This window comes from Chlamydomonas reinhardtii, chromosome 17, assembly GCF_000002595.2.
Source record: "Chlamydomonas reinhardtii strain CC-503 cw92 mt+ chromosome 17, whole genome shotgun sequence".
In the NCBI taxonomy this organism is placed as follows: Eukaryota; Viridiplantae; Chlorophyta; class Chlorophyceae; order Chlamydomonadales; family Chlamydomonadaceae; genus Chlamydomonas; species Chlamydomonas reinhardtii.
Window position 1 is genome coordinate 2,101,633 of NC_057020.1, and position 21,105 is coordinate 2,122,737.

Consider the following 21,105-nt stretch of genomic DNA (forward strand, 5'->3'; position numbering starts at 1 on the left):
GGGGCTGGGGGCTGGGGGCTGGGGGCTGGGGGCTGGGGGCTGGGGGCTGGGGGCTGGGGGCTGGGGGCTGGGGGCTGGGGGCTGGGGGCTGGGGGCTGGAGGCTGGGGGCTGGGGGCTCGTGGGCTGGGCTGGGGGCTGGGGGCTGGGGGCTGGGGGCTGGGGGCTGGGGGCTGGGGGCTGGGGGCTGGGGGCTGGGGGCTGGGGGCTGGGGGCTGGGGGCTGGGGGCTGGGGGCTGGGGGCTGGGGGCTGGGGGCTGGGGGCTGGGGGCTGGGGGCTGGGGGCTGGGGGCTGGGGGCTGGGGGCTGGGGGCTGGGGGCTGGGGGCTGGGGGCTGGGGGCTGGGGGCTGGGGGCTGGGGGCTGGGGGCTGGGGGCTGGGGGCTGGGGGCTGGGGGCTGGGGGCTGGGGGCTGGGGGCTGGGGGCTGGGGGCTGGGGGCTGGAGGCTGGGGGCTGGGGGCTCGTGGGCTGGGCTGGGGGCTGGGAGGAGGGGGCGAGGCCAGGGGTTGGGCGAGGCGGCAGGGGGCTGGCGGCAAGATGGGTGTGACCCACACGAACATCTACTGGGCGGCGGCATGCCAGTACGATTAGGGGACGACCACAGGTGGTGACAGGACAGGGCAGGACGCGTAGGGGACGACTACAGGTGGTGACCGGCAGGGGCAGGACGGGGGCGAAGAGCCCTGCCGGTGCTGGCTAGGGTCTAGGGACGTTGGCGTTTCGTGGGTCGCTGGGTCCCTGCTTCAGCTGGCGGGCGTGCAGGAGTTCCAGTACCAACACGATGCTCTCAGCACGTTCTGTAGCTATGGCATCTCATGGGCGTGCTCGTGGGCGCTGCTGCACATCCCGAGGCGCCCCCAAAAAGTTTCTCGCACCCTTGAATTGGCTCACATTGACTTGCTGTATGAGGCAAGTGATACCAGTTTCAAACATACGAATTCAGTAAACTACAAAAGGGACAAAACGCTGGCGTTGCGGTGTCTGCTTGCAACGAGTCCCGACGGATAAGAACTGGGCCGACCTCCTCTTGATTGAATTGAGTGATCTGCATTATATCACGCTAATTTGTAGCTGATAGAGAGATGAGGTCTGCGCTGCTCAAGCCGAGCACTCGGCTGCATGCTGGCGCTCGCCCAGTCCTGGGCGCCCGCTTGGGCGTTGCGCCGAAGCATCAAAACATTTTGGTGATCGCTAATGCTGCTCCTGCCGAGGGCGCGTCTGGCGTGGCCGTTGCCGATTCCCCTGCTCAAGCCACACATGAGCATGCGCCCGTCGCCAGCGAGCCTGTTGCCAATGGCGCGGCTCCAGAGGCAGGTGCCAAGAATCAGCGCAAGAGTGGAAAGAAAGGCGAGCGGAAGAACGACAAACCCTCCGCTCGTCAGGTTATTGAGGCGAGGCTGGAGTCGCTTCTCGCAGGAGAGGCTGTGGGTGAGTTGGGGTCGGTGTGGGTCCGGCCTGCGTGGTGGAGCTGCTTGTGGAACACCTTCGGGCGGAGTCAAAGGCTGTGACGCGAGATTGCGCGTAATTATGCACGCCACGGCGTAAACGGTGGCTTGCGGCGTCAGCTACAGCCATGGCCTCCTCGCGCCGCCCCACACCGCCGCACCCCTCACCGCCCCACACCGCACCGCATTGCCCCACATCGATTCAAACTCTTCATACCCTGCCCGATCGCATACACACGCAGGCATGTCCATGGCTGCCACTACCTCGGACGTGGCTGTGGGTTTCCGCGGCCTGCGCCCCCTGTCCGACGAGCTCCGCCGCAAGCAGCAGACGCTGCTGTTCTTCCCCTCGACCGCCCTGCAGCAACAGAAGCAGCCACAGCAAGAGGAGGCGGCGCCAGCCGATGCCGGCGCCGCTGCCGATGCCGCTGCGCCGGAGGCGAACGGCGCGGCTGCTGAGGCTGGGTCGGACGCCGCAGCTGCCAGCCCCGCGCGGAACCTGGAGCTTGCGTTGGTTTCGGTGCCGCGGTTCCGCGCGCCCACAGCCGACGTGACGCTGCGTGTTGGCGCCAGGTGAGCATGTGCGTGTGTGCCATGTCGCAAAGTTTGTCAGGGGAGAGCATACGAACTGGTGGGCTCTTCCATCACCGCTCCCAGGTGCATTCTAACGGCTGTCTGCGGCGTCCCCCTCTGCACATGCGCTTTTCCCGGTGCTCAGCAACAACAGCACGTCATGCCTGGAACCCCATCGCACTCCACCCCTCACTCCATTCATCATCCCTGTAACCCTCAATCCCCTGCCAGGTCGGACGTGGGCACGATGTCGCGTATGCTCACGCGCGCGCTCATCCAGTCGTCCGCAGTGGCCATCCACGCCGCCGCCCGCCGCAACCTGTCCTCCTCCAAGCAGGTGCGCGCCGCAGGGGTTGTAGCGGGAGGGCCCCTGGCGTGCCGTGCCAGCACGCCGGCACCGTGTGTGGCGGCGTACGGAAACCAGCGGTACACGCCATACGGCTGCGCCTGTACGACGTCCAGCAGCAGCACGGAAGTCGCGGAGCATCATGGGGCCAACTTTGGGGTCAAACTTGGGGTCAACTTGATGGGGCCAACTGTGGCACAGAGCCGGTAGTTGGTGCAGTGGGCAAGGGTGTAGCTTTGACGCTCTGAGCCCTGACCGCTTTTTTACCCATCTGCTTGCCTGCCTGCCCTAACGCGCCCCCGGACTCAAAGGAGTTAGTGGGGCCACATGGACTCGAACCCATGTAAATGCTCATGCTCATGCTCTGCCCTGTTGCTGTGTTGTCTTTCCTATGTGTGTACGGCAGGTAGACCTGGCGTTCACGCTGGAGTACCTGCGTGTGCCAGCAAGTGAGAGCAGCGTGGGCCTGGCGGGCTGCGGGCTGGGCGTGGGGTTGGGCAGGAAGAAGAGGTGTAGGGGAAAGGGATGGTGCGGGGGCAGGGGACGGAAGGGTGGGCAAAGTAAGCGTTCATGCACCATTGGGGAAGGCGCGGGCCCCGACACGGCCGGTACCTGTGTGTGGCCTGCCGTTGGCGGTACACCGACACCCGCACCCGCATTCGCACCCGCCCGGTGCCGCTCTGCTGCCGCAGCCACCGCCGGCCCCAATGCCGCCGCCGCCGCGCCGGAGGCGGCCGCTGCCGTGCCGGAGGCCGCTGCCGCCGCTGCCGCCGCTGCCGAGCCGGCCCCGGCCGCTGCCGAGGCCCAGCCGGCTGAGGCGGGCAAGGAGGGCAAGGCGGAGGGCCCCATGACCTCCATCCTTCAGTTCAGCTTCTACAAGCGCGCGCTGCCCACACCCGAGGTGGTGGTGGCGGACTTCGCCGCTGTGGTGAGAGATCGCGCAGGGATAGAGGCGAGCGAGTGTGTTTATTGTTGGGCCACAAAAGGAAGAGTGTGTGTGCTGTGTGAGACGAGGCACGTATGGGCGTGGCTTGCGAGGGGGCTGGCGGCGCTTGGGTTAGAGGGCTCCGCGAACGTGTGCGGGGCCCGTGGACTGCTGTCACCTTGACACGAGGAGGGGGCGCGAGCAAAACTGGGTAATGGGCGCGACGAGTCACGTGCCACGCGTTCATGCTCTACTGCCGCCTCACCGCAATGAAGCCACCTCCAGCAACGCAACCCGGGCCTCACTGTCCACCGCTCCCATCCCTCCTGTTTGATACTTGCTGCCCCCTGATCCCCCTGCTTGTATCCTGCTCCCAATGTCTTTTAACCTTGCAACCCCTCCCCGCCGCCGCCACCGCAGCGCGCCGCCCGCCCGCTGACCCAGCTGCTGGTGTCGCTGCTCGCTGAGCGGCGCGAGGTGGAGCTGGTGCTGGCCAGCCGCGACGCCGTGTTCGCCATGCAGGCCCTGGCGCGGGCGGTGCGCGAGTGCTGGGCCACCAACAAGGGTAGGAGGGGGGAGCGGGAGTGGGAGGGGAAGGGGAAGGGGGAGCAGGAGCGGGAGCGGGAGCGGAAGGGGAAGATGGCAAGGGGGAAGGGGAGGGGGATAGGTTATCCCGTTCCGCAAGAAAACGAGACCCAGAACCAGTCCAAGGCGGAGGGATACGTGAGGCGAGAGGAGATTTGCAGGAAGGAGGTGGCCTGGTGGGGAGAGGAGGTCAGGGCGCGAGGAGCCAGGAAGGACGAGTAGGGGCCCTCGCCGGTTTCGTTTGGTTTGCAAGAGCGGTGTGCGGGGACTGCTCCCCCCGGCGGCCTGAATGCCGGTACAACCGCGGCCGCCTCTCCAGCTCCCATCCTCCAACCTACCACAATTTACCGTACATGTTTCCACGCAGCCTCCGTGGGCGTGTTCCTCACCTCTCTGGAGACGGACGCCTCCGTGTCGGACGCCGACGCCGCCACGCCCACCGGCCTGGCCCCCGCCGGCCCCGGCACGCGCCCGTACACCGCCCGCCTGCAGCTGCGCCGCATCCCCGGCGCGCCCAACCTGGTTGCGGCCAGTGGCGGCGGCCGGCAGCGACAGTCACTGCTGGGGGCGCCGCTGGGCGATGTGAAGCGCGACACGCCCATCACCGGGCTGGCCGCGGCCATGAACCGCGAGGTGGGGAGCGACGGCGTGTGTTGGGAAGCGCATGGGCAGGAACGCACGAAGGACAAAACACACGAGGGGAGGCACACAACGAATGCGTGTCAAGTCATGAGGGAGTGCGGCACGCACGCGCAGGGCCCTGGCGTTGCCGCCTGGTCGAAAATTCTCATTTCCCGCCCTACCCAACCCTCCCTCCCCGTTCCTCCCCGCCTTGCTGCCCCCGTCGCGCGCAGCTGGACTCGGCCGGCGTCTACTCGGTGCTGCCGCAGGAGGGTGTGTGTGTGGCGCGTGCGCTGCTGGCGCTGTGGGAGGCCCAGCGCACTCGCGGCGCCGCCTACCGCGCCAACGCGCCCGCCGCCGCCGGCACCGCCTCCGACGCCTCAGACCCCGAGGCGCCGCCGGCGTCGTCGCTGCTGCAGATCGCGATTGTGCCAGAGACGCAGATGGAGGGCGGCGCCGCGGCGCCGGCGGAGGCGCCCGGCACGCAGCAGGGCGGCGGCGGCGGCGAGAGCGACCAGGAGGGCGGCGAGGGCGGCGCGGCGGGCGCCCGCCGCCGCCGCGGTGCGGGCATGCGCGCGACTGTGCTGCACATGGTGGAGGTGGGTTTGATGGAAGCGCAGGGGCAGGGGCAGGGGCAGGCGCGGTGGTCAGGCGTGGTGGTCAGGGGCCGGGGCAGAGGACGGCAGGCGCGGTGGGTGTGATTGTGGGAAGAGAAGGTGCAGATACTCGGGCAGCGAATTGGACATAAGGGCATGGGATGGGGACTTGGCGTGGGACGGGCGCTCTTGGTGCTTCAGCAGGTGTGCGCCCAGGGTCTTCGGAGGGTCCCAGGGTCTTCGACACCGTGCATGCGGAACACGCGCAAGCAAGCAGACAACACGACGTGTGTTTGTGGTGTGTGTGACGGCGGCAGGTGACGCCCGTGCTGGCTAGCACTCTGCGCATCAAGGACGGCGCCGTGGTGCCCATCACCGGCGGGGAGCAGCTGGCGCAGCTGAGCAAGGCGGTGGTGCTGCGCAACCGCATGTACGGCGGCCGCCGCGACGGTGAGCATGGGTGGGCGTGTGCCGTGTGCCCGTGAGTGTGTGTATGTGTGTGTTTGTGTGACGAGGCGGTGGGTGTGCGCGGCCAGGTTTGGGGGAGCTGCCGACGCAGGAGGATGACAGGGAGTGTGCGGGAGCAAGGAGTGGAGGTACGGCGCGTTCACGCGCCTATGCCCCTCTTGTACGGTATTCCCTTCCATACTTGCCATGTTTCACCGACACGGCTACCCCCCCCCCCCTCGGCCGCTGTCTCGCTTTCTCCCCTCAGCCACGGCTCTGGTGATGACGCCCCTGCTTGACGACGCCGGCGCACTGGCCGTCAAGATGCAGTACGTGCCCGCCGCCCGCATCGCCGACCTGCCGCCGCCGCCGCCGCCGCGCGGCACCGCCGCCTCCGAGGGCGCCACCGAGGAGGAGGCCCTGGTCACCGCCGGCGGCGAGGCCGGCGCCGGCGCCGTAGGCAGCGGCATCGCCGCCACCCGACCCAGCAGCACCGGCAGCATCGCCGCCGCCGCCGCGGCGGCCGCTGCCGCGCGGTTCTTCTCCGACCCCTCGCCGCCGGCGGCGGACGCGTTTGCTGCTGGCTACATGACTGATGATGAGTACGGCATCGGCGCTGAGGGAGGCGCCTTCATCCCCGGGCCGATGGCGCTGGCTGAGGAGGAGGCGGCGAAGCCCGCCAAGGCCGAGGCCACGCCGGCCAAAGCCGAGGCGAAGCCGTCTGTGCCTGCGGCGGCGGCTGGCGGCGCTGACTCGGACAAGCCCAAGAGCCCCTGGGTGCTGTACGTGAGCGCGCGCACCGCCAGCCTCAACCTGGCCATGTCCATTGTCGGTGAGTTGGCGGCCTGCTGCCAGGAATCCAGGAACAAGGGGTTGCAGTGTGAGATTGGCACGGAAAAGAGGGGCAGCCTGCTTGTCAAAGCCCTTCTGTACTTATCACCCCCCGCCGTATCACGGTCACCAGCTTCATCCCCCTTCATAAATGTAACCCTCCCCCTTCCGTTCGCGCAGCCGAGACGTGCAAGCCCTGGGACCGGCTGTCTCCCGCCTGGTTGCGTGTGCCCTGCAAGCAGGACATCCTGGCCACGGCCGGTCTGGCGGTGGCCATGGCGCAGGCGCAGGTGCAGGAGCGCGCCGACGTGACGCTGCAGGTGCGGCAGAGGCGTGGCAGGGCGGGTGGCAGGGCGGGTGGAGATGGAGGTGCAGATGCAGGTGGAGGTGGAGGTGCACGTTGCTGGGGCCAATGTGTGAAGGTGGCAGGCGCCGCACAAACGGTATCCTGCACACCTATTGACGTCTGCACACACGGAAGGCTCACGCGGTTTGACGCGCCCGACACGGCCCCCACCCCCGCAGGTTGTGCCTGTGCTGGAGCGCCGCCGCGATGAGCGCGGCCGCCCTGGCAACTACCTCACCTGGCGCCTCATCAAGGCCGGGCCAGGCGCCGAGCCCGGCGCCGCGGCTGCCGCCGCGGCGGCACGCGCCAGTAAGGGCGCCGCCCGCAAGTCCGGCGGCCGCGCCGCCAACTCCAACCGCAACGGCGCCGCCGCTGCCGGAGACAAGGACGTGCCCGTGGGTCCCTCGCCCGCCGCGATGGCGGCGGCCGCCGCCGCCGCAGCCAAGGCGCTCGCGGATAACGACAAGATTGCCAAGGGCCGGCTCTGGTAAATTGATGCGGCGATGAATGTTGCTTGGCTGACGGGCTGCAGAGCCGTTAGTATGGGTGATCAGGCGGTGGCTGCGTTGTGTTGGTGTGGAAACGGGGGTTGAGCCATTGAGCCCCCGGGATTGGGTTGTGGGCTTCGGGGCTCAGAAGAAGACGTAGGCAACAGACAGTACATTACATAAGCGTCGGGATGGCTTGCACTGGCAACTTGGATGCATGGGAGCATGCTTGCAAGTTCCGGGTTTAGCCCTGAGAGAGACAAGATAAGATGGGTTACACCGTTACGAGTGGAGGCCGCCTAGCTGCCTCGTAATTTTGCTGTATCGACGCCGTATGCATGAATTCTATTGCTGCACTGGTGCGCGCACAGACATCGGGCATGATGCAGTTTTGGTGGGTGGCGCTTATAGAGCAGCAAATACAGCAGGGTGACGTCAGGACAAAAAGCGTGGTAGGCGGCGGTGTGCGTACGGCACATCTGCAAACTGCTGTCTGTTGATGACTCGCACGATTCAAAGCATCGGCTTCCCAGGTTTTGACCGCGCATGAACCTCGTAACATTCATGTGTAAGCCTGCGTGTCTGCCATCGCCATCGGCGCGTGCTAACTTGCAAGGGCAGGATCGCACGTGTGGGCAAGTGCAAATTCATGCACGGACAGGCTATCAATCAGACAGTCACGGAAGGTCACGGTTGCTGTCACTTCCTGGGCAGCCATGGTTTACCTAGCGGCTTCCCTAGCGTGCTTACAAGCCACGTACGAGGGCTGGTCACGCCGGGGCCACCACTATCCCCAGCCCCTCCGGTTCGTGCCGCTTGATACTGCACGTAATGGGCGAGCACTCAGTATTCAGCGCTATAACTACTTAATAAGCGCTTACACCTGCAACGCTCACGGACACCTTACACCCCGCGAGAAACTTGCAAAACAACAAAATCAAACGCATGGCGCCGAGCGCGGCGCTGGGCCAGCGCTTGGCGTCGGGGCGAGAATGCTCAACATCATATGCAATTCAACACTCGACATGTAGCGGGCCGCGTGCAAGCGGTCGACCAGTGAACAGTGTTGCAGTGCACAAACAATGCCCACGCCGGCTCGTGTCGCGGTCTGCCGGCTCCGATGCAGCTGCTATATATCCCCCCGGTGACGATGGGCCTGAACCAGCTGGGAGAGCAAGCGGGTCTGAGCCATCGGGACCAACCAAAGAGGGCCTCACCGCAAACGCGCAAGGGCCAGGCGTGAACAAGGTGAGATCCTGACTTGTATCCTATCCATTTGTGCATGCGGTCAAACTGCTGGTTCTGCAACACCGTGTGCGCTGGGTGCCGGAACGCTGACGGTCGCTGTTCCCCTACCTGACAGGGCGGACTACCCGACGTGCCTTGGGGTTTTGACAAAGTGTTCCAGGTGCGTAAACTTGTATGATTACGGTATGAAGCCGCACGGGTGATGAGCTGAACACCCGGGGGAAACATCAAGAGCGCGCGCCATTCGGGTGTAGGCCACAGCTGCGGCGGACAACCCCGCCGGCACCAAAGGCCTCTCAAGCTGTCTGTGGCGTTAAGACTTGAAGGGCACGGTCGTGTTGGTGGTGCAGGGCTCAGGCATGCCAGCGTCCTGGGCTGGGCTAGCATGTGGGGGGCTGGGGGCACGCATGCAGCAAGCGGCCCTTGGTTGCGGCCTTGCGCCGTGCCACGACCCTCAGTGCTCTGCCTGCGCCTGTAGTTGTACTGCACTTGTGGAGCACCAACGCAAAGCAAATTTCCCTACAATCTGCCACCATGAGCCAACGCCACCGCTACTCCTGTCCCGGCTCCCCTTCCTTCCCTGGCGCTCTTCTCACACCACTCTAGCCTCCAGCCAGTCCCATGCATCCACCTTGGTTTTACCCCCCTCCCTCTGCTCCTCCCCTCCCTCTGCGCTTTGCCCTCACAGGTCATGGTGCTGTGGCTGCTGGCGTACGTCATCATCGGCCAGGTGGCGGTGCCGCTCGTGCTGAGCTGCCTGGGCGTTGACCGGCTCGAGTTGACCGTGCGCTCGCACGCAGTCCTGCACCTCTGCCTCGACATCACGCAGCTGTTCGTGACGCTGGGCATCCTGTGGTCCTGCCTGCGCGCCTACAAGCCGCGCTCGCGCGGCCTGTTCCCGGTCCGCTGGCGCGGGCTGTGGTGGGTGGCGGTGCTTCTGGGCTGCGCCACCTTCCCCTTCGTGGATTGGCTGGCCCACCAGAGCATGGGCTGGTTCCCCTCGGAGTGGGACGCTAACTGGGCCTCCAACCTGGAACACAGCCTCTCCATTGGCGACTGGATCACCAACGCCGCCTACTTTTCGGTGGTGTCGCTGTGCGCGCCCATATGGGAGGAGGCCATCTTCCGCGGCTTCCTACTGACCTCGCTCGCGCGCTACATGCCCACGCCCGGGGCGGTGGCGCTGTCCTCGGTGGTGTTCGCCATGTGTCACTTCCGGCTGCAGACCTTCCTGCCGCTGCTTGTGTTGGGCGGCGTGTTCAGCGCCATATTCATCCGCACGAACAACCTGCTGCCGCCCATCCTGCTGCACAGCGCCTGGAACCTGTACGTGCTGGTTTCACTGGTGCTGCGGCCAGGGTAACGGCCGGAGCAGGAGGAGGAGGCGGCGAGAGCGGCGTCCATTCCCGAAGCGTGGCACGTTGGCAGCTGCATCAGCTGCAGCAGTGGCGATGGGGCATGACTCAAGCATTCTGGGTGGCGCTGGAGCGTGGCACGTTGCTTGGGCGGAGGGAAGGCTGTGGATTGGGGGCTGTGTACCGGCGGCATGTGTGGCCAAGCGCGTGGGGGCGTGGGGAAGTGGGCCCATAGATGGTGGTGGTTGCATTCACTAGCAAGCATTCTGGTTGTGTCGTGGGGGCGTGGCGTGGCGGCGGCGGAGACAAGCATTGCGCAGGGCTGGGGCAGGGGCCGTGCACCGGCCTGAATGTCTGTTCAAGGGTGTCTGTTTGTATGAACTTCTTGGTGGACTTGTTGAACCCTCGAAACGTGCCAGCGAGCGCTTGGTGGTGGTTGGGATTACGCACGAGAGTCCGGTAGGTCACGTTTTTTGTGACTGTGCAGCAGTGACCACCCATTTGCGCCTGCGTCTGCCTGACATCACAGTACAGTGGCTGCGCGCTTCTGGTGTGATGCGTAGGTGGAGGCAGGTGGACACTTGCAGGCTCTCCGCCTGCATGTTGCTCAGTGATGATTGTGTTTAAAGTTGGATGGCACGCATTTCATTTTGGTAGATCTGGATGTGGAATTCAAGAGCCCGGCGTTACTTATGAATGCGGATGTTACAGAGGGGACAGTCCCAGCACCCGTTCCTTATGCCTTGTGAAGCACGGCGAAGCACGGGAGGACAGTGTATTGGTAAGGGGTGCACTACGGACTGTACGACGGTGCCACAGGTGCTGTCCATCGCCAGGCGTGACGCCTGTGACCCGTGGAGCGGGATGAAATGAAGCCGCAAACAGGAGCAGTGCAGGTTGCCCCCCACTTTGGGGAATGAGGGCAATGGTCCTAATGGTCATTCGTTACTCGTCAGCCCAGCACAGACAGGAACCCAGCAATTGCTACGAGTCCAACAGCGCCACTCCAGGCCCACCGCAGGACGCGAGAGAAGCTAGTGCACTCTGAAATTCTGCAGCAGTAACGCCCTTATGTGTGGCCATTTCGCTCTGTGAGGGATCAGTGACGGGTGGCACGGACGGCGGCGTGCACTGGCGTGCCGCGCTGTCGCGCCTTCCATGCTGATAAACCCAGCCCCGACATGCCCCCCCCCGATATTTCCGCAAGGCCCCGCATCTATATCACCGTCAGCTTTAAGCCGGCGCTGTCACTGCAAGGAGCTGACACTGCACGTGCGGGCGCACCGCGAGGGGAGCTGACCTGGCACCAGCGCGATAAACGTTTCTCCAGGTTGTCCATGAAGCACGTATGATGCTCGATACTAGTCATTTTCGATGTGGGTCAGGCGAGAGGCTGCCAGTTTGGTGAAGGCCATCTGCAAAAACGTTCCCACCACTGGAACGCCCCACGCTCTGGCTTGTCGTTATCAAAATAACATAGCATGTTGCTTTATAGTTTCAGATGCATGGGTTGTGACCGTCTGCGGGCCACGATGACCTCATCTTAGCTTGCTCGTTTTCTCTGCGCCCTTACGCCCCGGTATACTTAGACCTGCTCTGTCATACAGTCACAGGTACTGCCTTACAGCATACGACCCAACCACCTACAACGTTGCTGACCACTCGCGCGCTGTGGAGCGGACACAACTTGCACACTCGTCCTTCTACGCTATCATGCGTGCAAACCGATAAGCATATCATCAAAAGCTATTATTTTCCGTACCGAAATGGCAGGCTGTCCGCTGTTGAACAAGCAAGGGCATGCAGTCCTCCATTCACGTAGAGCCGGCCTGCGGAGAGCTTCCGTCGTCCTGCGCGCTCCATCTATAGTGCGATGCGCGAAGCCTGGGCCAACAGCGGACCCTGTGCAGACGGAGCAGCAGCACACGCCTGCACAGCCAGTGGCTTCAACCTCGGGGAGCCAGCGGCAAGCGGAGCAGGAGCGCGAGCTGCAGTACATTAGTACCACTTTACCACGGACAGAGCAGCGGTACGAGGCATTGGCAGCATGGGTGGGCGCGGCCGTGGCATTCGGCTGCGGCATTTGGTATGTCCAGGGCGCCGAAAAGGCCCAGGAATACTTCGCGGGCTACCTGCTGGAGCAGTCATTATCCGTCGACAATCTGTTCGTCTTCGTCCTGGTGTTTGGGTATTTGAAGACCCCGCCGGAGGCACAGAGCAAGGTGCTCACCTGGGGCATCGCCACCGCGGCGGTCCTGCGCGCCGTGCTCATCGTGTTGGGCGTGGAGCTGGTGCGCGAGTTCGAGCCGCTGCTTCTCTTTTTCGCCGCCATCCTGCTCTTCTCGTCGTTCAAGCTGCTGACAGCGTCGGAGGCCGACGACGACGCTGACCTGTCGGACAACCCCATCTACAAGTTCTGCGCGCGCTTCATCAAGGTCACCGACAAATACGACGGCACCAACTTCTTCACCACCGTCAACGGCAACCGTGTCGCGACGCCGCTGCTGCTCACGCTCGCGGTGGTGGAGCTGAGCGATGTGGTCTTCGCTGTGGATTCCATCCCCGCCGTCTTTGGTGTCACGCTCGACCCCTTCATCGTCTACACCTCCAACGTGTTCGCGATCCTCAGCCTCCGAGCGCTCTACACTTTTGTCGCGACTGCCATGGGCGAACTGCGCTTCCTGGACAAGGCGGTGGCGGTGGTGCTTGGGTTCATCGGCTCCAAGATGGTCCTGTCGTTCGCGGATGTTATAATCCCCACCGACGTTTCGCTACTGGTGGTGGGCCTGGTGCTGGGCGCAGGCGTGGGCGCCAGCCTAGCGCTACCGGAGAGCAAGGACGACTAAACGGCGGCGGCCTGGCGGAGCGGCCTGGCGGAGCGGCTGTAGCAGCCGGCGGAGGCAGTAGCAGCGGTGGCGGTGTGGCGGCGGCAGCAGAACGGCGGCAGAGGCAATGGCGGCATGCAACCGTGGTTGGCGGCATGGCAGCGGAACCAGCAGCGCTTGGTTGTGCGTGGATGTGTAGGCGGCGCAGCCCGGTGGCAGTTTAGTAGCGGCGTGCCCACGCCATTGTCCCCTCGGTGTAGCGTGGCGTGGCACCAGCCACGCATTCTGCTGGCGTGTCGTGTGGCTAGGGTTCCGGTCCGGTGGTGTGTGCCGCAGGGCCAATGTGCCCCTCGTCTGGGCCGCCATGTCCCATGCCGGAGACGTCCTGCCTGCATGATTGCTGCATCTGCATGGACTGAAGCTGACCTTCGCACCAGACCGGCATGGTCGGTGCCCACGCATATAGCACAGCTGCATGCGCAAGCCTCATGGCGGCGGCATTGTTACCTCGCGATGCGATGCCGTTTGCAAATTGCCGCATCTGTACGGACTGGGAGTGAAGCGAATGTTACAGTGACATTGCTGCGTGGTGGGTGAGTGTTCCAGCGCGTGTTAGTGCGTGTGACAAAGCAGACGTCGGCCGGCCATGTGGCCTGTGACTCGTAGTGACAAGAACGGCGCAAGTGTTACGTACCATTTATTGCCTGTTTCGAGGGCCGAGCCGCAGTGCGGTGAGGTGTGTGTGGAGGCCAGGTGGTGCGTCCGGCCGGAAGTGCTGATGACGTGTGCTTGCTGTTAACATGGTCGAGGCCCATTGAGTGGTGCCTGACTCATGTTGTTGATGAGTTGCGGCTGTGTCGCAAGGGGCGCCGCAGGGACGTCCGCCGGGGCGCCGCCAGCTTACTAGTGAGCGAGTAGGGCCGAGCATGGAGTCTGCCGGGGCCAAGGGGCAGGTGCAGGGCCCACAATGCGGCGGGGCTGCGGCCATAGAGGAGGTTGCATTGTTTTCGTGGAGCGTGGATAAGGAGAAATGGGCGCGAGGCTTTCAGCATCTGCGGGTTTGGAAGTGTTTGTTTGTTGTTTGTATGGTGCAGCCTGAGTAAGAGAGGACAGGAGGCGCAGCAGCTTATAGGCCCGTGTTTTGTGCAGAAGCAAGACGGGCGTTTCGAGAGAAAGAGAGACTCAACGCAGTGATGTGGGGATACCGCGGAGTTTGCATGAATGGGACGTGGCGGTGTGCGGGTGTTTGGGTATGGGCGGACAAGCAGCACGCGAACCCAACTTCGAGCGGGGGCTGATGGGCGTCAGTCCACGGCTGCAGCCCTCCGAAGGGACGCTGGGGCACTGCAGTGCGCGGCAGTGTGCAGCCGCGCACACGCTTTGGCCGTGCGAGTGTATTTGTGTGCAAGCGCATCGCGAGGTGGCGAGAGATTGAGAGACTCAGATAGCGCGCTGTAGGTGCAGAGGCAGTACGCAGCTGCAGACTGGCAGCTCCTGTAAGGCGGCGATTACGTTTCAGAAAGGGGAGGCCCGGCGCCGTGGCGGGAATTGGTGCGGCGGATGGAAAGATGGACGACAGCAACAGCACGGGGGAAACAGTCACGCCTTGAAACGGCCAGCAAGCACACACGCAGGATACCGTAAACAGCGTAGTACAACGCGGAGCGCTGTGGCCAGCACTTGTAGTCCTGCACACACCATGGTGTCCGTCCGCCACTACATTACCCGAAGCCACCGCCCGCGAGCACCCTACGGTGCACAGCGTGCATCCCGCGCGTCACTTCGCGTCTGCCGGCCAGCCCTACCACCGGCCCCTGCCACAGACACCAGTCGCACGCAGGCAGGCTCCGCCCCTCTCACGGCTTCATGACCCATGACCGCAGTCATGCTAGGCTGTCCCCTGTTTGCGAACCGAGCAGCAAGACAAGTGTTCCCCGGTCACGGGAAAAGGGGCTGAGCCCCTCCACAGGGAATAGCAAGTAATATTACGTAGCGCTCGCGGTTTGTGCCAGTTTGGCACTTTTTGTCAACGCAGGCAGGCAGGCAGGCAGGCACGGACAGGGGCAATCCTGGGGGGCTTCGCCCCCCCTGGATCGCTTCGCTCGGGGGGCTCAGCAAGAAAACTTGAGCACCAGTTTAACCAGTCGTCCATACTGAAGGACCCATCCACTCAATTCCCTGGCCAAGGCTGTCCCCGTCTTTGCGAAGTCGCATGCAAACACCAAAGCACAGTTCACCGATCATTCATTGTCTATAGCTTCCCTGCCCTGTCTCCTGCCCCTACCCCTGCCCCTCCTCTGCACCTGCGCCCGCATCCATTTCCGCATGGTGGTTCACCACAGCAAACACGCCCGCCAGGTGCGCCTCATACACCAAACACCCGCCGTCCCCCGCCCCCGCCCCCGCCCCCGCCCCCGCCCCCGCCCCCGCCCCCGCCCCTGCACCCTCCCCAGCCCCCGTTCCCCCACCCCCGCCACAGCTGCTGCCGCCCGCATCGCCCCCGGCCGCCACCGGCCCCTGCCCCGGCCCCGCGACGTCATCCTGCAGCCACACGATCCGCGGCAGCGCCGGCGGCGGCGCGCCGTACTCGAGCCGGATGACGCCCGCAAAGTCCCGCACGAAGTCGCACATGCGCTCGCCCATCATTGTGCCGTACGCCGCGGCATCTGGATCCTGATCTTCCGCCATGGCCAGCACGTGATCCAGCCGCAAGCCCCCCTCAGCCGCCGCGGCGTCCGCGTGCGGCCCCGGCGGCGGCGGCGGCGCGTGGCCTGCGCGACGGGGGTTGCATCAAGGGGCAGATAGGGTCGTTGCACACGCTGCGGCCCTGCACACCCTGTGGGTAAGACAGCGCCTGCCCGTTGAATGCCCCAGGCCCTGCACACACCCCCTGGCTCCGCACACAGCTCGCAGCCAGCGCGATTCCATGACGGCATGCGTGCAAGCCCCCAGGTTCCCCCCAGGTACCAAGTGCGTCTCTCTCCCTCACTCCCTCGCTGCCCCCTGCCGCTCTCTCGCGCTCACCCAGCACCGGCTCCAGCGCTCCGTCCGTGAGCCGCGCTTTCAGTGTGGCGGTGCCGTCGTCCACCAGCGCCACGTCCACATCCACCTGGTGGCGTGGTGGTGGTGTGGGCGTGGTGGTGGTGTGGGCGTGGCGGTGGTCGGGCCGGAGTGGTTATGGTGGCAGTGGTGATGGTGGTGGCGGTGGTGGGTGTGGCGGTGGGAAGACACGGAGAGGAATTGGCGGCGGTATACCGTGTTCCCAGATCCCAGGAGGGCCAGTCCGACAGGCCAATAGACAGGGACAGGGACAGGGCATCCGGGTACGGTCAGGCGATGCGCAGTACCCAGCAAGCGCCCGCAGCCCGCCCGGACGCGCCCGCGCGCCCGCACCCCACCTCCTGGATAACGGCGTAGCTGTCCACACGCAGCGGGTAGGGCAGCTCGGGGTCAGACAGCAAGTCGGGCAGCTGCAGGAGGGGCAGGAGGTGGGGTGGGGGCAGGGGGTGGGGGCAGGGGGTGGGGGGAGGGTCAGAAGCATGCGGGGTTTGTGAGAGGACGCGGTGTGGGGCGGTACGGAGGCCGCACAGACAAAGATGCGGCCCACGGCGTGATGGGGCACAGCACCCACACAGCATCCATGCCGCCTCCACAGCGACCCCATGACACCCCCACAGCGCCCCCACGACATCCCTCCCTGGCCCCAGTGTCTCCAGCAGTACCGTGCGCCGCGCCACCCCGCACCTGACACAGCAGTACGGCGCCAGCGTAGTGGTCGTCCACACCGCCCTCGTCACCACCGCCGCCATCACCCAGCACGGCATCCGCCGCTGCCGCCGCCGCGTCCACATCGGCGGCCACCACAGCAGCAGTCCCAGGCGCGCCGGCCGCGCCACCAGCTGCGCCGCTGCTAGCCCCCTGGCCGGCGCCAGCACACGCCGCGTGGTGCTGCTGGCGCTGGTCGCGCGGGTGGTGATGCTCGCGGTGCTGCTGCTGGCCATTAAGGTCCCGGTCTCGGTCCCGGCCTTGCTCCCGGTCCTGCAACGCGAGTGCCGCCAGGGCCAAGCCGTCCTCGCCCAGGCCCCCCTGGAGCTGGCCCCACAGCCCTGGCTGCTGCCCACCCGGCGGCCCCGCACCCGCCAGCTCCCCTTCATCTTGTTGCTGCGGCTGCGGCTGCGGCTGCCGCTGCAGCTGCTGCTGCGCGCTCCGCGCGTGCCCCACGAACCCGAACTCCTCACCGCCATCTTCCCCGGCCTCGCCCTCGCCCTCGTCACCGCCACCGCCGTACCAGACGCCGCCTTCACCCTCAAACGCCATGCCCTCCGCCTCCTCGGGCGCCTCGGCGTCACCCGGCTCTGGGCCGCCGGGATCTGCGCGCCCGTCGCCTCCTTGATCTGGATCTGCTAAATCCGGATCGCACCCAGCTGCGTCCTCAGGTTCTGGTTCCTGATCCATTTGGGTCTCCGGCACAACGTCCACTGGCAGGCTTTGGGCGTGCGGCTGCGCACGGGACTGACCTTGCAGCGGCGACAGCCTCTGCCGCTTCTCGTCTCCTCCGGGAGGGTCCAGTGGTAAGGACAGCCTGGTTTTCACGCCCTGCTGCTGCTGTTGGTGCTGTTGGTGCTGTTGGTGTCGCGCCAGCGGCACGGCTGCATGCACCGGCCCCTGCGCCGCCGACCCTGCTGCTACGGATCTCAGAGCCGGCGCCGGCCCCCCGCTCCTTGTCGGCGGCGTGAAGTCTCCTCCTGGCTCCCAGATCTCTGGCTCCTGCTGCTGCTCCTCGGGCTCCTGCTCCTCGTGCCCATGCTGCTGCTGCTGCTGGTGGTGGTCGCCAGCACTTCTGCTGAACCCAGCCCCTGCCTCCACCTCCTCCACCACCTCCTCCTCCTCGTCGTCGTCGTCAAGCGATGCAAGGTCCACCATATCTACCTCACCAGCCGGCCCCGTCTGCAGCAGCTGCTGCGACTGCGGTTCCCGTTTCACGCCTGCACCGCCACCTGCGCTGCCGCCTGCGCCACCCCACCCCAACGGCGCGGCCCCTGGCGCCGGCCCTGCACGCGGCCCTGCCGCCGGCTCCAGGGGACTGCTGCGAGCTAGCATCAGCGGCACCCTTCGCGCGGCCCCGTCAGACATGGCAGGGGCGCCAACGACGCAGCGCCCGCCACCATTGCCTCCGGCAGCAGAGGCCGCCAGACCCCCTCCCCCGCCACCATGGGCCCCTGCTCCGTCCCTGGTCGTGCCGCGCGGACCGGGCGGCAACAGGCCACAAGATGATATACCAGCGGCCGCCACCGCCGCCGCTGTAATGCTAGCGCCCTGCGCTTGCGGCGGCGGTGGCCCTTGTGCGGCAGCCGCTGCACCGACACCGAGGCCGACGCCTAAGCCCAAGCCCAAGCCGGCGGTCCTACGCAACGAGCCGCCCAGCAGGCTGGAAGCGGGAGTGGTGATGGTGTGGACGCCTGCTGCCGCCAACCCTGCTGGGGCCAGCCCTATCGACGCTAACCCTGCTGCCTGCAATCGCTGCGGCTGTCTATTCTGTGGCTGCTCCTGATGCTGCACGTATTGCTGCTGCTGCTGTTGTTGCCGGCCCTGCAAGGCTGCGGACTGAGGTCCTGCCGGCGTAGGCTCCAACCCTCCCCGCTCCTCCTGCTCCTCCTCCGCCCCGGCCGAACTGCCATCTGAGCCGCCCGAGTCGCTGCTTGTGATTACCACCACTGGTGGCGACCGGGCCACCCGCCCACTGCCCCCAGCACCTGCACCACTACCCGCACCAGCGCCAGCAACGGCACCAGCACCACCGCCACGGCCACCCGGCCCCGCGCTTGGCCCTGCACGGGCGCCGGTGTCAGCGTGCCCGTTGCCCACCGCCGCACCCGCTTGCGCGCCCACGGCTGACGCACCCCAGTTGGAGCCGCTGACCGGTGCCGGTTGCGGCCCGCCAGCAGGCGGACCCCCGCCGGGCGGAGGCCCGAGGCCGGCGGCGCCGCCGACTCGTGGCTGCGTGGGGTACTGCTGCGGGTGCTGCTGCGGGTGCTGCTGCGGGTGCTGCTGCGGGTGCTGCGTGGGGTACTGCTGCGGGTGCTGGTGTGGGTGCAGTGCCGCCGCCTGGTGCAGAGGCGGGTGTTGGGGCTGCTGCTGGGGTGGTCCCTGTGGGCCAGCTTGCCAGCCGTGTCCGTGAAGCTGCTGCTGCTGCTGCTGTTGCTGTTGCTGTTGCTGTTGCTGTTGCTGTTGCTGTTGCTGCTGCTGCTGGTTTGCCCCCTGTGGCGGGTATGCAGGGGCCTGCTGCCTCGGCGCACCCATCACCGGCCCAGCGGGCGCCGCTGCAGCCGGCCCGCCGGCCACAGGCGCCCACGGCAGCACCCCGATCCCCAGCCCCGCCCCTGCTGGCGCCCCTGCCCCCACCGTCCCGCGCGGCTGTGGCTGCTGTTGCTGCGGAGGACCGCCCCCGCCGCCGCTGCCGGCAGCTACAGCCGCTGTAGCCGGCAGTGTGGGCGCCCCGCCGGGCGCCCAGGCCGCCTGCCGGGCCTCCCCGAATATGTCCCGGGGCCCCGAGCCGGCCGGCCGCCCCACTGCGCCACACGGCACGTGTTTACATGGTCACAGGCGCAGAGTCACAACACAAGATGGCGGCATAAAGCAGAGGATCAATGACCACACATACGTTATCACATGCAGCGACGAGGCGGTGAGGCAGGCTGGCGCCACAGCCGACGGCACATCGGGCACCTATCCACATCGGCCCACCTCCCGCACTTCCCACGCCACCAGCCTTCTCCCCCTGCCCCAATCCCCTGCCCGCGCTCACCCCCACTCACCCACGGGCTTGTTCCACGCCGCCACCGCCCGCTGCCGCGCCACCTCCAGCCGCTCCACCTGTGAGGCAGCGCACGCGTACGCGGTAACACACGTGGCACATGTGTGTGTGTGCACGTGTGTGCGTATGTCAATGCACGGTTGTCCCGGAAGCTGGTCATGCCCTGTCTCTACCTCATCCTATGCCTATCCCCTTCCCCCTCCCACCTGTCCTCCCAGCAGCGCTGTGTTGTCGGGGCCCAGCAGCAGCAGCCCGCGCCGCACCGGCACATTGTGAACCACCACCTGGGAGGTGGGGGGCGGCGCGTGTGCGAGTGGGCATGTGCAATGTTGAGTAAAGGTGGGTTGGGTGCTGTGTGGGCAGGCACGGGCCCCTGACCCTGTCCCTGTCAGGTGCTGAGAAACACTGCCTCCAACACCCGTCCCCTGATCCCCTAACCCCGCCTTCCAGGTGTGCGGCCCCCGCGCCCCAACCCCCCGGCCCGCCGCCCCGCCGCACCTTGCTGCCTGCGGGGCAGTCCCAGGTGATAGCGGGAAGGTGCGCGTGCTCCACACCCACCACCTGCTGACAGCCTGAGGGAGGGGCGGGCGGACGTGTGGATTAAACCGTGCGTGTGTGTGTGTGTGTGTGTGTGTGTTTGTTAATCTCAAAATGAAAGCCCGCCATGTGTGTACTGTGTATGTGTGTCAAGGAGCACAAGGAAATCTAAGCGTGTGTGTGCGAAGCCATGTGTCAGGCGGGGTTGCTGGCTCAGGGCGGGTGTAGGCGCTGTATGAGGGACTGCCGGGCTCTGGCGGGTTCCGGGGGCGATGCGCCGAAACCGGTAAGCGGGCTTCACCGTCGCTGTGCCGCACATACCGTAGTATCTGTGTAATGCACAACAGCGTAAGCGGCTGCGACACGCGGCCCTCACCATCTGTAAGCGCCAGCTTGAGGCTGCGGTTCCCCGCCTGGGGCGTGTATCTGCACAGCGTGCCACGTGGACAGGCAAAACTCACACCCAGGGTCCAGATTCAATGCGCCACTGCTCCCGGCCTCTTGCAGTGGCCACGGCGCCATGTGTGTTCCGTACTCAGTAGCAGGCTATGTCCCCTGGCATGACTTCCACACACAACGTGAGTGGTGTTTTGCGCAGCTATCAAATCCCGCTTTCCGGCCGGCCTCACCGCTCGCGGGCTGCTGCCGCCATGTTCACCACTTCGTCTAGCTGCAGCACAAACCGCCCGTTAAGCACTTCCTTGTGCAACTCCTGCGATTGGTTGTGAAGCAAAGGCTTGCCTAAGCGATCGGTATGGCAGATAGGCTTTTGCAGAAGGTCAGCCATGGCTGGGCTGCGCTAAGTGACAAGGCTTTATGTTGCGGGCGGTAAGTAGACCGGCGGAAGCGTGGCGTGCCTTGGTGTTTGGAGGCAGGGCTGGCTCGCCAGCTTGGTTTAAGTCGCAGAAGAGGAAGGCCGTGAATATCTTCTCAACCACTTGTGCTTCCGGCCAAGTTGCCAGGTCTGGGTGCGCCGCGCGGAGCTGTTCCAGCACGCGGTCGAGCCACTCCGGCCGAACAGAGATTGCATACTGCTCCCGCAGTTTGCGGCCCCAGTCCATGAGTATAGTCGCAAGCGCTACTATCGCACTGACTCAGCATTAATGCTTTCTTGGCGTCAAGGCG

The 21,105-nt window shown here is 65.8% G+C and overlaps 4 protein-coding genes across 4 annotated transcripts; 3 read left to right on the forward strand and 1 right to left on the reverse strand.

Annotated features, from left to right (window-relative positions):
- Positions 1-911: 911 nt before the first annotated feature.
- CHLRE_17g712300v5 (uncharacterized protein) lies at positions 912-7,785 on the forward strand. Its single transcript, XM_043072103.1, has 12 exons — positions 912-1,426; positions 1,686-2,016; positions 2,248-2,353; positions 2,769-2,811; positions 3,055-3,290; positions 3,708-3,852; positions 4,240-4,505; positions 4,727-5,092; positions 5,407-5,539; positions 5,805-6,368; positions 6,548-6,687; positions 6,893-7,785. The coding sequence occupies exons 1-12, from the start codon at positions 1,081-1,083 to the stop codon at positions 7,202-7,204; spliced, it is 2,988 nt and encodes a 995-aa protein (XP_042914562.1). The 5' UTR covers positions 912-1,080; the 3' UTR covers positions 7,205-7,785.
- Positions 7,786-8,063: 278 nt separating this feature from the next.
- Positions 8,064-11,175, forward strand: CHLRE_17g712350v5 (uncharacterized protein). Its single transcript, XM_043072104.1, has 3 exons — positions 8,064-8,449; positions 8,565-8,609; positions 9,138-11,175. The coding sequence occupies exon 3, from the start codon at positions 9,141-9,143 to the stop codon at positions 9,810-9,812; it is 672 nt and encodes a 223-aa protein (XP_042914563.1). The 5' UTR covers positions 8,064-8,449; positions 8,565-8,609; positions 9,138-9,140; the 3' UTR covers positions 9,813-11,175.
- Positions 11,176-11,313: 138 nt separating this feature from the next.
- CHLRE_17g712400v5 (uncharacterized protein) lies at positions 11,314-14,141 on the forward strand. Its single transcript, XM_043072105.1, has one exon. The coding sequence runs from the start codon at positions 11,571-11,573 to the stop codon at positions 12,648-12,650; it is 1,080 nt and encodes a 359-aa protein (XP_042914564.1). The 5' UTR covers positions 11,314-11,570; the 3' UTR covers positions 12,651-14,141.
- A 36-nt stretch (positions 14,142-14,177) lies between these two features.
- Positions 14,178-21,063, reverse strand: CHLRE_17g712450v5 (uncharacterized protein). The gene is made up of 10 exons (XM_043072106.1): positions 20,838-21,063; positions 20,610-20,692; positions 20,357-20,406; positions 19,942-20,015; positions 19,650-19,727; positions 19,445-19,502; positions 16,374-19,198; positions 16,028-16,099; positions 15,654-15,738; positions 14,178-15,400 (listed from the first exon to the last, which is right to left on the reverse strand). The coding sequence occupies exons 1-10, from the start codon at positions 21,039-21,041 to the stop codon at positions 14,910-14,912; spliced, it is 4,020 nt and encodes a 1,339-aa protein (XP_042914565.1). The 5' UTR covers positions 21,042-21,063; the 3' UTR covers positions 14,178-14,909.
- Positions 21,064-21,105: the final 42 nt, after the last annotated feature.

Excerpts from the sequence above, each read along its gene's own strand:
- CHLRE_17g712300v5 (XM_043072103.1), top strand. The coding sequence starts at position 1,081 with ATGAGGTCTGCGCTGCTCAAGCCGAGCACTCGGCTGCATGCTGGCGCT. Across the intron at positions 3,853-4,239 it reads GTGCTGGGCCACCAACAAGG|CCTCCGTGGGCGTGTTCCTC; the intron begins GTAGGAGGGGGG and ends GTTTCCACGCAG. Across the intron at positions 5,093-5,406 it reads CTGTGCTGCACATGGTGGAG|GTGACGCCCGTGCTGGCTAG; the intron begins GTGGGTTTGATG and ends TGACGGCGGCAG.
- CHLRE_17g712350v5 (XM_043072104.1), top strand. The coding sequence starts at position 9,141 with ATGGTGCTGTGGCTGCTGGCGTACGTCATCATCGGCCAGGTGGCGGTG.
- CHLRE_17g712400v5 (XM_043072105.1), top strand. The coding sequence starts at position 11,571 with ATGGCAGGCTGTCCGCTGTTGAACAAGCAAGGGCATGCAGTCCTCCAT.
- CHLRE_17g712450v5 (XM_043072106.1), bottom strand. The coding sequence starts at position 21,041 with ATGGACTGGGGCCGCAAACTGCGGGAGCAGTATGCAATCTCTGTTCGG. Across the intron at positions 20,407-20,609 it reads GCGGCAGCAGCCCGCGAGCG|ATACACGCCCCAGGCGGGGA; the intron begins GTGAGGCCGGCC and ends CACGCTGTGCAG. Across the intron at positions 16,100-16,373 it reads GCGCCGTACTGCTGTGTCAG|CTGCCCGACTTGCTGTCTGA; the intron begins GTGCGGGGTGGC and ends CCCCTCCTGCAG.